This window comes from Panthera leo, chromosome A1 (genome assembly GCF_018350215.1).
Source record: "Panthera leo isolate Ple1 chromosome A1, P.leo_Ple1_pat1.1, whole genome shotgun sequence".
NCBI lineage: Eukaryota > Metazoa > Chordata > Mammalia > Carnivora > Felidae > Panthera > Panthera leo.
Genome location: NC_056679.1, coordinates 138,210,693 through 138,225,460, shown reverse-complemented (window position 1 = coordinate 138,225,460; position 14,768 = coordinate 138,210,693). Strand labels below are relative to the sequence as shown.

Sequence of the window (14,768 nt, the reverse complement as noted above, 5' to 3'; positions counted from 1 at the left end):
CACTTCCTGAAATGCTATTTGAGTATCACTGATTTATAGATCTTTAATTTTATTTTTTAAGTGACCTACTATTTTTGTTACTTCCTTCCCAATTACACACTATTTCTATATTTGCAACATATGTGACAATGCAAGGTGGCAAGATAATTAAAACATGGTTACCTTATGTGTTCCAGAAAAGTTAAATCAATATGGAATAGAATAGCATTAAAGCCATTTATGGTACCCAACTCTCACCCAATTGGGACCTAGGATCCTTAGGATTGATCCCACTTATCCATTTTTAAGCTATCACTTAGAGTTAAAAGAAAGTAATACAAAATTTGTTACTAAAATTAAGCCATCAGCAACTGTCCTTCACAAGCGCTGGGAGCTTCCATTCTCCCTAGATGAAAACATATGGTTTCCCTAAGTTCACTGGTTTAGTTAATGGGCCTGGAGGCAAGTTGAAAACAGAAGCCTGCCTCTGTTTCAAAGGGCCTTGAGACTTGGCTGCTGAATTTCTTATTAGGGAGGGCTCGCTGGTTCTAGATATCAGAAAGGCCACCCAGAGCTGTCCTATACCCCTAATGGTGACTGGCCACAAAGGGCCCTAGCCAAATGCCACCCTCTGCATTTAAGTCATACATAGTAATTATCTCCCCTAACAATGGAACTTTGAAAATTAGCCAGAACTCTTTGGCAAAAAGTTACATAGGGTAATTACAGAAGCAAGGCAAGATACGTTTTATAAGGCAGAGTCTTCCTGAAAAGCGAACAACCTGGAACTGATTAAGAAAGACCGAATTACTTTTCCCTCCAAGTAATGAGAAGTTTTTCATCATTCCATTCAAAGTGCAGAAGAAGTATCTACATGAACGACCATACCCATTTCTCACCATCCAGAAATATCACATGACATTCAGGTTCAAAAGATTATGACTGCTCTACAGGCCTAAGAGCTGGGGGAAAGGGTTCAGGAACGGTAGTCAGAAGGCCTGGACCGAACGATGGATCTATCACCAAGCATGGGCAACCTGGACAAGACATCTAATATCTCCAGAACCTCATTTACTCAAAAACTAAAAGGTAATATTTATGTCCTAAGAGAAAATGATATATTTTGTACAAATGTAACACATGCTTCATATACTGCAAAGCACACTACAAAAACAGAGCATTATCATAACTATCAGAGGTTCACAGGAAGAGAAGTTTGGGCACAGGGCACATTATTTTACAGTAGTAAACTCAACGGAAAAAGAAAACAAATAGACAAAAGAAATCCAAAAGGAAGAAAACTTATGTGGAAACACAAAAAGGCTTTGTCTGCAAGGTTAAAAGAGTTCATTCTTTAAAATCTAAAACGAAACAAACAACCACAACAAAACTGCAATGTGAAAATGTCTATGAGAGAGAAAAGTCATCTCCTACAGGAAAAGTGACAGAGTTTACAGTGTCCCACGTTACTTGGTGCAGCCGGGAAGGCTCAACAAATACCACCTTTGCCTTAGTAATATTTACCTCGACACCGGAGCCAAGTAAAAATGTATGTGAGCCCAAACGAGGCTGAGCACTTAAATCCACTTCCTCTTGCCAGTTTTTCTCCCTTTGCTTAAGGAACGGTGGCATAAATCATTGTATGAGGCAGTAAAGTTTTCCAAGGATGTGGAAGATTATATGTACTGATGGCAAATTAATTTAATATAAATCAGTCATTTGAAGTACTATACGAATGAAATGGAGTGGGAGAGATTAAAAAGACAGACTCAGTCACACAGCTCCTGAGTCTCCAAAAAGAAACAAACAAACAAAAAAAATTGTTCACACAGGCGAATGAAACATAACCTGTCCTTCACATAGAGATGGACTGCTTTAGAGAACATGGCTTCCGTGCTAACAATAAACCAAATTAATAGCATTAAGAATACCTTCAACTGCAGGTTACTTGATAAAGAAAGGGACTCGGTCCTGGAGATACTAAAATCTGGTTCAGGGGTGGTCTCAAAAGAGTCCAATTCATCCCCACTAGGGATCCCGGTTCTTGAGGAACTCTGAGACACTGGAGTGTAGCAAACGTGTGAATGTTCAGAATGCCCCTCCCCTTCACTGTCGGCATCCAGGGCATCGAGGCTGGAACTAAAGCACAAGTAAGTAAACATCACGTAAGCCTACAGACTGACCGACACAGTCACTGGTTTCTGTTTCTCTCAATTCAAATTCTCCTTGGCCGAAGATGCAATGCAGACTCATTTTGTTTCTAACAAAACGTATAATTTTTTTCTCCCCCCGAAATCTCTTCTTCTCAAACTAAATTTTATGTTTCCCCAAATGAACATTGCTACCTAACAAACGCCATTTCAAGTACTTTAACAAAACCTGCTCTAAGTTGGTTCTGCCTTACTTATTTCATAAATCTAATTATTACTGGCCTTACGTATCCTTCAAATACTAAAACTGTGGATGAAACAAAACCACTGGGCTCTTTGGGAGGCCTGTGGGGAATAGGCAGCATGGGGCTGGAAAGCTCGGGGACAATCAGGGACAGACTGCAGTTCACGCCTCAGAACTGACTGTTGTCGAGAAAAGAGTCAATATGAGAGACTCTTAACAATAAGAGGGAGGTGGATGGGGGTGGGCTAGATGGGTGATGGGCATTAACAGGGGCACTTGTCATGATGAGCACTGGCTATTATATCCAAGTGGTCAATCACTCAGTTCTCCTGAAACAATACTGCACTGTGTATTAACTAACTAGAATTAAAATAAAAATTTGACAAAGAAAAAAAAAAAAAAGACAGGAGTCAACATGAATCAAGTGGGGTCCCAAATGCGTCACGTTAGATCATCATTTTTAGAGATTTTAGGTGAGAATTCCCCCTCAGAAGCAGGTAATAATTCTGCTAACCTACTGCTTTTCTTTCCTATTTTCACTCTAATAACCATAAAATTAAAAGGAAAGAATGTGACCTTCCATATTCCTGGCTCATTCCATAATATTTACATTTTAAACCGCTCAAACTTTGAAGCCAAGTGCTTCTATAGGCATGTTAATGCTCAATGCATTTTCAAATGTGTTTTTCTTTCATTGTTGCAGTACTGGAGTTAAAATGTTAATGACAACACAATAAAACCATCTCGCTTATGAAATATGAAGCAGAATATGAAACTTTGAATTAGTCCATGTTGGTTCTTTTTCTTAAAAATCCATAGGCTACTTAATGGCCACTGAATACCAACGTGATCAATTTTGACACTTACATAGAAATGAAAGCCACAAGTGGCATCAGTGAGCTGTTCCAAAGTGGGGTTTTCTCCTTTCAGAACCCATGGAGGGATTTCACCTTGGCATTGAGCACAGAACACACCGGGGGTGGACTTCACACTGTAATTCAGTGCAAATGTTGAAGTCCAAAAAGTGATTTCTCATAAAAAAAACAAAAAAACAAAAAACAAAAAACAAAAACTAAGGCTTGGTGTGAAGAACCACTTTCTGGCAAATACTTGTGCTCTGAATGTTACTACAATGTAATTATAGATATATTAAGGTGCTATGTAGTTTCCTTAATTCAATGGTAGTCAGAGAGTAGACAGAGACCTTAGGGGATAAAGGTCTAATGTCTTGTCCCCCTCTATTTGCTTTTAACTTGTGATCTCTGTATTAATAAACATTAAGTTCAAATGGTTGGCTGCCTGCAATCCTATCGTAATTTAACATAAGCGTTTCCAGTTACATACAACATTTCTCCATTGCTGTGAGTATAAGCTACAACTATCAGTGATTATTATCTTATTTTGCATGCTATACATTAAAACATTCCTTTTTCTACTAATTTCAATTGGGCTACTATTTTTCTTCATTAAACTGTTAAGCTAAGATATTTGGTATCATGAACAATATTCTTTTTTTTTATAAAAAATTTTTTAGTGTTTATTTATTTTTGTGTGAGAGAGAGACAGAGTGTGAATAGGGAAGGGGCAGAGAGAAAGGGTGGCCCAGAATCTGAAGCAGGCTCCAGGCTCTGAGCTGTCAGCACAGAGCCCGATGGGGGCTCGAACTCATGAACCATGAGATCATTATCTGAGCAAAAGTCCCTTAACCGACTGAGCTACCCAGGCGCCCCTCACGAACAATATTCTTCGGGATCACCTCTCGATCAATGTTTTATAAGGCTATTTTTAAAAATCCCATTAGTGAAATATGAAATATATTGTAGGTTGTGACCCAAATTTTCTTTTAAAATAGTATATAATAGAAAATAACAGAATACATTCCACATGTTATTTCATAGGACATTTCTTTAATGTTTTTGTGTATGTTTGTGGCGTGGGGTCATGGTGTGAAAAGTATTTCTTACTGTGGATGGTGGTAAAACAAAAAAGGCAAGTTTTAGAATGAAACTTCATTCATCTTTTTTTTGTTGCTGTTGGGCATTTTAAAATAAATGTTGCATTGCTTACTTTCCCCTTGTAGCTTCTCAAAACAGTTAAGTTTCAGTAACATAATGGTTATATGCTGGGTCTATTTAATTTTCACCAAATTGTCTTAAACCTTAGAAAATTTAGGATTCAGGTCCCTGTGTTAACCCCAGTTTTTATTGTGTGCCCTCAAATTTCTCCTTCATGAGAAGTTGCCAGCCTCTCAGCTTGTTATTGACTTTTTAATGAGTGAGGTGCGTTTCACTTTGAGCTCATCATCAATCTTGTTACACACTCCTAACCTGGCACCCACTCAAAGAAGGGTCCCACAGCCATCCCAGAGCCAAAATGGGGCTTTCTGGGGGATTGCAAGCCCTTTCTCCTCATTCCTACATTTTCTACAAGAGATAGAATGTCTTTACTAGATAATGCCAAATTATTTTCCAAAGTTACAATGCAATTTTCACTCCTATCAACTGTATTTGGGATTTCCACTGTATACATTTTCAACAAAATGTGGTATTGTTACACTTTAAAAATTTTTGCCTATCAAGTAATGTAGAATGCTATCTCATTGTGCTTTTCCTCTATTATTTTTTTGTCCATTTTCATAAGTGTCTTACTTTTAAGGCAAGGAATATAGGTATGTAAAAGGGGGTAATATTTTGATGTAGAGATCAAAGTGGATGGGACAATAAAATCTACTAAAATATAATTTCACAAGTTGAGCTACAAAGTTTTTTGATATTCTACACTTTTCCTTTAGAATATAGTATCTTAACTTTTTTTCCCCTTACCTTCTTTTCTTTAGGTGACTTTGTTCCTTTTCAAATCCATGAAGACCAAAAGAAAGATTAAAATCGGAAGCATATGAACCTGATGGTGATGCGAAGGACTGCCGAGCTTCAGTACTTGAGGCCACTTCCTTCTTCTCACTTAGCGGGTATTTTCCATGGCTGGTTTCCGCAGCAAGGATATGCTTGCAGCTCTGAGGTCCCAGAGTAGAACCCATCGATTCAGGGCAGGTGTTTGTAGTGATACCTTCTATGTTAATGTAGTTAATATCCAAATCGCCAACCTAGTAGTTGAAAGAAAAATATTTGCGGAGCAAAAGTAGGAAAGACTGGCGGAACAGAGAATAAAGTTTCCCCAATTTAACAACCTTCCACCTTATTTACCTTGTTTTGTTTGTTCTCATTTTATGTAAGGAGAAATTCTTTCATGGTGTTTTTGTTCACTTGGGTGCTATCCCATAATTCACAAAAGGAAGAAGACCACCTGAGTGCTTTATAAAGTTGTTCTTTACTACAAAACCCAAAATGGACTATGCTTTTAACATTTTATGAGCCACTGACTCAAAAAAAAGGGATGTATTTTAAATACTTGAGCCAAAATTAAAGAGTAGGAAATGACATAATGGTTATATACTGTGTCTATTTTATTTTCACCAAAATGTCTTAAACCTTAGAAAATTTAGGATTTAGGTCCCTGGAATCTGGATAACCAAGGTAGTGGTGGTCACATAAATCCTAGTCTCAAAAAAACAAAACAAATTACAAACTAAAATAAGAATAAAACTACACAAGATGCAGGGACTTAACTAAAAGACATAAAATGCCCCAAACTTCAAATTATCAGTAAAAAATAATGCTAATGCCAAATTTCAGCAAACAACCTACTAGACTCCTGCCATAAGCCTGTGCAGAAAATGAAAGCTGTCTGGAAAATTCTTCATGGCAGAGTAAACAGGGAGATAGTGGAGGGCCTAAGACTGACCTAAAACCATCACTGGAAAAAGAAAGGGCAACCTACACATATGAGAAAAAAAAAAAAAAAATCCTGGTTGATCAAAGCCCTTGTTCTAAGGAAGGGGCTTAAAAGCATCAGTGATCTGAGGTGGCAGTAATCAAAGGAGTTACTTCCAGGTGACAAAACAGTAATAAGAAAGAGGGTGAAACTGGTGACAGGGTAGTACAGGGGGAATGAAGTAAAAGGAGGAAAGGTGGAGTCCTAAATCTTCATCATCATAATAATTCACTACGGCAAAAACAATAATCAAGGAATGCTCAAACCAGCAGTTCAGAGTTTGTTAAGTAACAGGAGATGTACAGACTCAAACTCTCTCCCTGCAAGACGCTTAATATTTTAAAAGGAGAGAGTAATTTTACTGAAAACAAACTTGGCAAATCAAAGATAACATCACCAGTAATGGGATAAATTAGTGTCATGTGCCTCCTGATACAATGCACTGAGAAGAACACAACACGCTTTCTTTAATATTCCTGCCAACCACACGTAGCCTGAACCCAGCTGTGAGGAATTATCAGAGAAACCAAAACTGAAGGACATTCCTGGTCTGTAGTCTTCAAAATTATCAACTTCATGAAAGACAAAGACTAAGGACATGTTGCAAACTATAGGAGATTTAAAGAGAAAGGACAACTAAATGCGAGACATTTAACTGAATATTCTTTTGCTACAAAGAACATTATTGAGTCAATCTGTAAAAGTGAGTGAGGTCTGTAGACAGTTAATGCTATGTTAATGGTGATTTCCTGATTTCAGTAACTATAGGTGCTTGGTAAGAGGATAACCATGTTTTTTAGGAAATAGACTATGAAAGACTGAGGGGTAAAAGGGCACCATATTTTCAACTTGCCTTAAATGGTTAATATTTATGTACTTATTTTCATCATTTGCATCTACAAACACGTGCTCAGAGTATATTTACACTAAAATGTGGTAAAATATTAACATTTGGGGAACTTTTTTTGTAAATTTTTTTTTTTAACGTTATATTTATTTTTGAGACAGAGAGAGACAGAGCATGAACGGGGGAGGGTCACAGAGAGAGGGAGACACAGAATCTGAAACAGGCTCCAGGCTCTGAGCTGTCAGCACAGAGCCCGACGCGGGGCTCGAACCCACGGACCGTGAGATCATGACCTGAGCCGAAGTCGGACGCTTAACTGACCGAGCCACCCAGGCGCCCCAACATTTGGGGTATTTTGATAAAGAGTATACATGTATTCTTTGTACTAAATTATGGTTTGAAATGATGTCCAAATACAATGGATTTTTTTCAAAGTAGTTTATATGACAGAGTAATTTGCAAAATAGTTTCTACCATGTAGATCTCCTCATCAGATAGGTGGATAACTTTGAGAATTCACTGGAAACAGCATCACAAATAAGATTCTCATCACAATCTAGTTAGATTTCTGTGCCAGGCTGGGGCAGATGAAGGAAATTAAACAAGATTCTTCTCAGATACTGATAGCAATGATTTCAAATATGCAGAATTTGGACTTCTTATATTATCCTTGCTATTCAAATCGATGTAGGAAAAGTGAAAGAAACCATATAACTATGCCCCACTGACAGAGTGAACTTTGTGATTTGTATCCATACTTGTAGTTTTAGTTCTGTTTTCACTGCACAAATCCAGCAATCCTCTGCCCCATTTCAGTTTATCGATTACGCTATTTGAGTTCTCTTGAAATTCACACTTCACATTACTAAAGCAATACTTATCTCAAGATCTTCCCAAACAAAATTCTATCCTAACCTCATCTTTGGTTTGGGAAGTTGTGCATGCTTAATGCAAGAACACAAGGGTCTTGCACATAATACTGAGTCATGTACAGTTTTAGCTACTTGAAGTAAAAGGAAATATTGCAGTATTCACTAAGGCTCAGAGCCAAAAGATAAGAACTCAAGTAGTATTTCATTTAAATGCTGAGAAAATACCACAACCATCAGAATCAGAATGTCGCTAGAGCACGCCAAACCCAATTTCCCTGTGTCTTCAAAGAATGTCCCCAGAACTCCCTGTTTGTCCTAAACTCTGTTTCATCCTAGATTTCTGTAACTAGGGTTGACACTCAGCTGCTTTATGCCAAAAAAAAAGAACTATATCAGCTATTTACAACTAATTTCCATTCTGATTTATTGGTTCCTCTGTCATTTTGAGTATCATCCCAATCTCTGCCATTTATGATTTAACAATGATTTGAGGTAACAATGATTTTAACACAAAAGGAAAAAAAAACAAAATACCTGACTCGGGGTGAAATTGAGACCTACTAGACAGAAAAGTATGTATCACAGAAAACATCTATAAGCAATATGCATGCTAACAATAACAAAAAGGGGCTCAATAAGCATATATATGATGCACCTTTTCTGGACATTAGGTTTTGAAGTCTGTGGATAAGGCAAAAATTATATGCTGTCAAAATTACCCTTGAAAAAGCCTAAAATTGTCCATAAATTAGTGTGCAGAGTAATCTTCAGATCTAAAACTATGTATTAATTTTTATAAATATTAAAATCTGAGGATCATTCAAACCACATGCCTCTATGAGATCTAACTCACCAATCTCTGCCAGAGAATAGGTGGGGCATTCTAAAGGGTTCCAACTTCCCAGGAGTATGATACCATTCTCTTTTAATAATGAAGCTATATAACCTTAGCATATGTTAATAGGTGCGTTGTAAGGATTAAAGAAGTGATTTATATGGCAACATTGTATGGGGCTAGCTTCAAGCTCTCGCTCATAACTGTTTGCTGGATTTGAATACAACTATTGTCGAATCAGGTTGTACACACACTGTTACTTTGAAAAGCTGTAAAGAAGATATTAGTTTCCCGGGGTGCCTGGGTAGCTGAGTTGGGTAAGCAGCTGACTTCAACCCAGGTCATGATCTCACAGTTCGTCAGTTTGAGCCCCATGTTGGACTCTGTGCCGACAGCTGGGAGTCTGGAGCCTGCTTCAGATTGTGTCAACCTCTTTTTCTCTGCCCCTCCCCTGCTCACACTGTCTCTGCCTCTCAAAAATAAATAAATGTTTAATATATATATTATGTATATATATGTGTATATATATATATATATATATACACATATATATATACACATATATGTGTGTGTGTGTGTGTGTGTATATATATATATACGTATACGTATATATATATATATATATATATATATATATATATATATATACACGTATACGTATATGTATATGTATATATATATAAGCTTCCAACTGTCATTTCCTATTTTGGCTGTAAGACAAGAGCTCTCACACTCTTCTCATTTGACAGTGTCTCACGATCCCTCTCTATAGTGCTTCATGATGGGTTAATGCGTGCTGTGAATGGAAAGGAGGACTTAAGTTAAATGCTCATATGAGGAGGCTCCACTGGAGCATCACCAGGGCCACCCTCAGGCTGAAATCTTGAGAGCTGCAAACCAAGGCTGAATATATTTCCCAGTTACTCAGCGTTTGGAAAGAGAGCAAGATCCCTCTTGTAACATCAGTCACACCTTACCTGATCTATCACCATACAGTTGGCATAAACTTCATCGCCACCATTCAGCACGTCAGAGAGCTGGCCTGCAGCAGAGAATGCTGGGGAACGCTTGGATTTTTTGAAGACATCAAAAGAGTGATCTAGCAGAAAAATGAAAATGGGACAGAAAAGAGTAGATGGAACTTATTTCACAGTCAAACTTTACCTTCTTAATCAAACCGTAAAACAACAACAACAAAAACAAGCACAGATTGTGTTTTTTAAACACATTCATTCACATGTTAAGATCTACATGCATGTATTTTCTATTCTACATCCAAACCTTCCCAGTTATTTAAAGCCTACAGAACAGTACGAGATAAATATGGAGAAAACAGGCAGCAACCTCTTTGACCTCGGCTGCAACAACTTCTTACTAGACAGGTCTCCGGAGACAAGGAGAATAAAAGCAAAAACGAACTATTGGGCCCTCATCAAGATAAAAAGCTTCTGCACAGCAAAGGAAACAATCAAAAAAACTAAAAGGCAACTGACAGAATGGGAGAAGATATTTGCAAATGACATATCGGAATAAGGGCTAGTATCCAAAATCCATAAAGAACCCACCAAACTCCATACCCGAAAAACAAATAATCCAGTGAAGAGATGGGCAGAAGACATGAATAGAGAAATATGTGCCCATTTCAAGCACTGTTTTTCCAATCAAAAGAGATTTCTATAAAATCATCAGATTTTTGCTTTCAATTTTTTTTTATTTAAAAAAAAATTTTTTTAACGTTTATTTATTTTTGAGACAGAGAAAGACAGAGCATGAACGGGGGAGGGGCAGAGAGAGAGAGAGGGAGACACAGAATCTGAAACAGGCTCCAGGCTCTGAGCTGTCAGCACAGAGCCCGACGTGGGGCCCGAACTCACGGACCGCGAGATCATGACCTGAGCCGAAGTCGGCCGCTTAACCGACTCAGCCACCCAGGCGCCCCGTGCTTTCAATTTCTAACAGATTAACATTCATCTCACTTAATAACTTGGAAGCATCAGTGCCTGAACTACAACCCCTGGATTCCACTCCAGTGTCCGGGCTCCATACCCTTTACTAACAGACCTAAAATAGTACAACGTCCAGTAGTTCTGTACAGCCTGACTGTGCACACTCTTAAAGAGAGTGTTGCTATTTTAATTACAGAATTGTTTTCACTTGCTTCTATGTTCTCAGCTTTGTTACAAATAGATGAGGTTGCTTAAGGTTGAATCCCAAAGAGTGCGGCACAACCGTATTTGTAGGGAACCTAAGGTTGAAGGCAATAAAACACAGTGGAGCCAGGGGCGCCTGGGTGGCTCAGTCGGTTAAGCATCCAACTTCAGCTCAGGTCACGATCTCACGGTCCATGAGTTCGAGCCCCGCGTCGGGCTCTGGGCTGATGGCTCAGAGCCTGGAGCCTGCTTCTGATTCTGTGTCTCCCTCTCTCTCTCTGCCCCTCCCCTGTTCATGCTCTGTCTCTCTCTGTCTCAAAAATAAATAAACGTTTAAAAAAAAAAAAATTAAAAAAAAAAAAAAAACAACACAGTGGAGCCAGAATGCTTCATTTCCTGTGACTGTGGTTAAATTACTTAATGTCCCAATACCTTAACAGAGTTTCTTCTTCTATAAAAGCTGATCTTCATCGTGCTTTCCCTGTCATAGGGTATGAGGGTTACAGGAGTTCAAACATGTAAGGCACTAAACACATGCCTAGCATTTAGCAAGAGGTCAACAAATATTAATTGTCACTGATACTATATTTCGTTATTAATAGCTATTTCAAGCATGTTCAATGTGAGATTATTGATACTAACCATAAGGTATAATATTAATATTATTAATACTCTTAGTGCTATATTAATAATAGAACACCCATGTCTGTAAATGACTCTAATAGTGTGGATTCAAAGTTTTATTTATAGCAAATGTCATCTTCCCTGACACTCCAGCAAGTGTTCTAGAGTGGGTACAAAATGCATAGTGTTGCCATTTCACCAGAAATGGCAATGATCTCCCTGCCCGTCCTATCTGTATCGTAACATACAACCCAGGTAAGCCCATGAGAGTGCATCAGAAAATGAAAAAAAAAAAAAATTATTAACTGTTGGGCTGATGTACTAGGATAAAAAATTGTTCTTTCTTAGAAACTGCTGGATGACATAATGCAAGTGACAAAAATACATCAATTGTATGAGCCAAACAGCATCAGCTTTAGATTCTATTTCTTAACCTACCTGTTCACCACAGAAGGCCAAAATGAAATTTCATCAAGCTCCTTGAGTAAATATACAGTGTAAATGGGACGCATTTTCTTATATCCATAACGTCTTCTTTTATCAATTTACTTAAATAGCTAGCACTATAACACACACCCACAAATTCTTCACAAGCGTAATCTTCATGATCAATTACCATACACTTTCATTGTAATTACACAAAATTTTTTAAAAAAAGCATGTTGCAAAGATTATAAATCAAGAACCTGACAAAACACTTTCAGTGTGTTCTGAAGAAAATACCTGCTTATAGGTCATTTTACAGAATGTGTGAAAAACAATCATAAATAACTCAACATGCCCTCTAACTGCTCTAGAATGTTTTAAGTCCACACACCATAATGCACCTGGTATTTCTGCCATCACATTTGGGGGGCCGGTTATGCCCTTTTTTAGCCACTTCTATCACCGGCAAATTTAAGACTTCATTGGTAACTAGACTAAGAACAAGGCATTCAACAAAACAGTTGCAAACAATTGATAGATTCTATCTTAAAAACATAGAACCAAAAGCAACAGCACCACAAATTGTGTGGTACCAGTGAATGTACTGACCAGTCACCCAAAAGCCATGTTAGGAACTACCAAGAGAAAGAGCTTTGTTGGCAAAACTCTGACCCTCACTTCAAAGATGAGCAGAACTAAGAACTACTTTTGTTATCCTTGCATTCACCTCCCCCCCCCCGCCACCCCCCCCCCCCCCAACAAACAAATCTACCTGGCCCTATGCAGCAGGTCAGAATGTGTAAGATCAAACCAAGCAGTAAAATAAACTGAAAGATGGCCGAGTTCCTTTGGTTACTTTGACCAAACTGGGATTTAGTTTGTTTTCTTCATAATTTGACTAGTGTTTTAGAAAACAATGTCACTTGTTAACAAAGACAGGTGCATAATCTCTTATCTCCAATTCTGAAATCGAGAAAGCTCTTAAAATCAAAACTTTTCTGTATCAATTTGGTTCACAGACATATTTGGTGCAAAATCTGACCTGAATCCATATGAGGCCATGCATAGTTTTTATTTACCTTATCTGGTGTGAATACTCATGCATTCTGCTGCAGAAATATTACCACACTGGAGAATGGCATTGCCAGTCATATCATATGTATATAAGCATTATTCCAAAAAGATCTGAAAATGCTAAATCCTAAAACCAATCTAGTCCCAGTAATTTCAAACAAGAAACGGGATCTGCTGTAAAAATTACAGCAGAGGGGCGCCTGGGTGGCTCAGTCGGTTAAGCAGCCGACTTCCGCTCAGGTCATGATCTCGCGGTTCGTGAGTTCAAGCCCCGCGTCAGGCTCTGTGCTGATGGCTCAGAGCCTGGAGCCTGTTTCAGATTCTGTGTCTCCCTCTCTCTCTGACCCTCCCCCATTCATGCTCTGTCTCTCTCTGTCTCAAAAATAAATAAACGTTAAAAAAAAATTTTTAAAAAAAAGGCTTTAAAAATTACAGCAGATATTATACCAGTATTTCCCAAGATTGTGTCATTCCTCTACCAAATTCACAATTTTGCCATAGCTACTTACTACCTGTGTTATTATATTCTCTAGTACTTGTTTTTAGATTGACTCACCTTTTTACTCTGAATACAATGAAGTCTGAAAGAAACACTTTATGTTCACTATAAACAGAAAGCTAGTATTCCCCACAAAAAGCCGAAGAGAATTATACACACTAAAACCATGTAACTACCTTCTGACAGAACAGTTGCCCATCAACGCTGACACCATGCAAGGGCCGCTCGCTCATTGTGATGAAGGGAAATTAGCAAGGATTGGAAATGTGGTCAAGAAGCAGTGTGCAAAATGAACTTTCTCCTTGAATCAGCAGAGCGACCAAAAGAAAAATGCAAAGCAAATACCTGCCTTATTATGTGATTCAATGCCATCTCATGTTAGGTTGGGATCCAATCTCCAAGACCAACAGTGCCCAGGAGAACTTACCCTACACTTTGGAAAAGCTGCCTAGACCAGCTCATCATCCTGTCACTCAGGTAATGACTCCACAGAGACAATCAATCTTTGTGGGGGTTGGGGGAGGGAACATAACTATACAAAATCAGAAGACAGTAGTGACAATGGAAAATCTGTTTCCTCTCTAGATCTCTCATCCACAATCTGCCACGTAGGTTTTCTGGGTCACTCAATGCAACAATTTAGAAGACTGACCCCTAACACTTTTTCCATAAAGCATCCAGAGTCCCAACTTGCCAAAGACTACCAAAGGATAATTGGATGTAGAAATGAACACAGAAGAACAAACCAGAAGATGACACACTTACAAGACCTCCTCTCCTTTATTAACTTCAACGCTAGTCACCATATCTAATGAGCTTCAAACCAGAGTAAGATTTAGTAGGGAAAAAAAAAGTCTTCAAAAATACTTTCAAATAATCACCAGCTACATATAGCCAAGTGGCTAATTTCTTTTTGCCTCAGTCATTTAAAGAAAAATAAAAGAAATTAAAAGAAAAAAGCTACAATAGCTTTTCTTATCTTTTCAAGATTTAAGATACATTTCATACCTTTCAATTTGGTGGTAAATTAACAGAAAAACTGCTGCCCCAAAAAGAATATCTTTCAGATCCTTTCTCAATTAGCATACAGAAATAATTTGCAATAAGAAAATCAGCTCTTTGTCTTAAATTAGGCTCTTTTTAAGACCATTTTTCTTAGCAAAAAGTTAACTTTACAGTTCTGTTGATAACATTTATTTTTACTGGGTAGTAAACCCAGTACTTCAAAGACTGTATA

General features: G+C 37.9%; 1 protein-coding gene across 1 annotated transcript in view; it reads right to left on the bottom strand.

Moving 5' to 3' along the window:
• ARHGEF28 (Rho guanine nucleotide exchange factor 28) overlaps nt 1-14,768 on the bottom strand; it is a 304,572-nt gene that overhangs the window by 88,466 nt on the left and 201,338 nt on the right. Inside the window, exons 10-12 of the mRNA XM_042940909.1 lie at nt 9,736-9,857; nt 5,196-5,476; nt 1,911-2,118 (exon numbers count right to left, since the gene is read on the bottom strand). Coding sequence (XP_042796843.1) covers nt 1,911-2,118; nt 5,196-5,476; nt 9,736-9,857 — 611 coding nt within the window. The remainder of the gene's footprint in view (nt 1-1,910; nt 2,119-5,195; nt 5,477-9,735; nt 9,858-14,768) is intronic.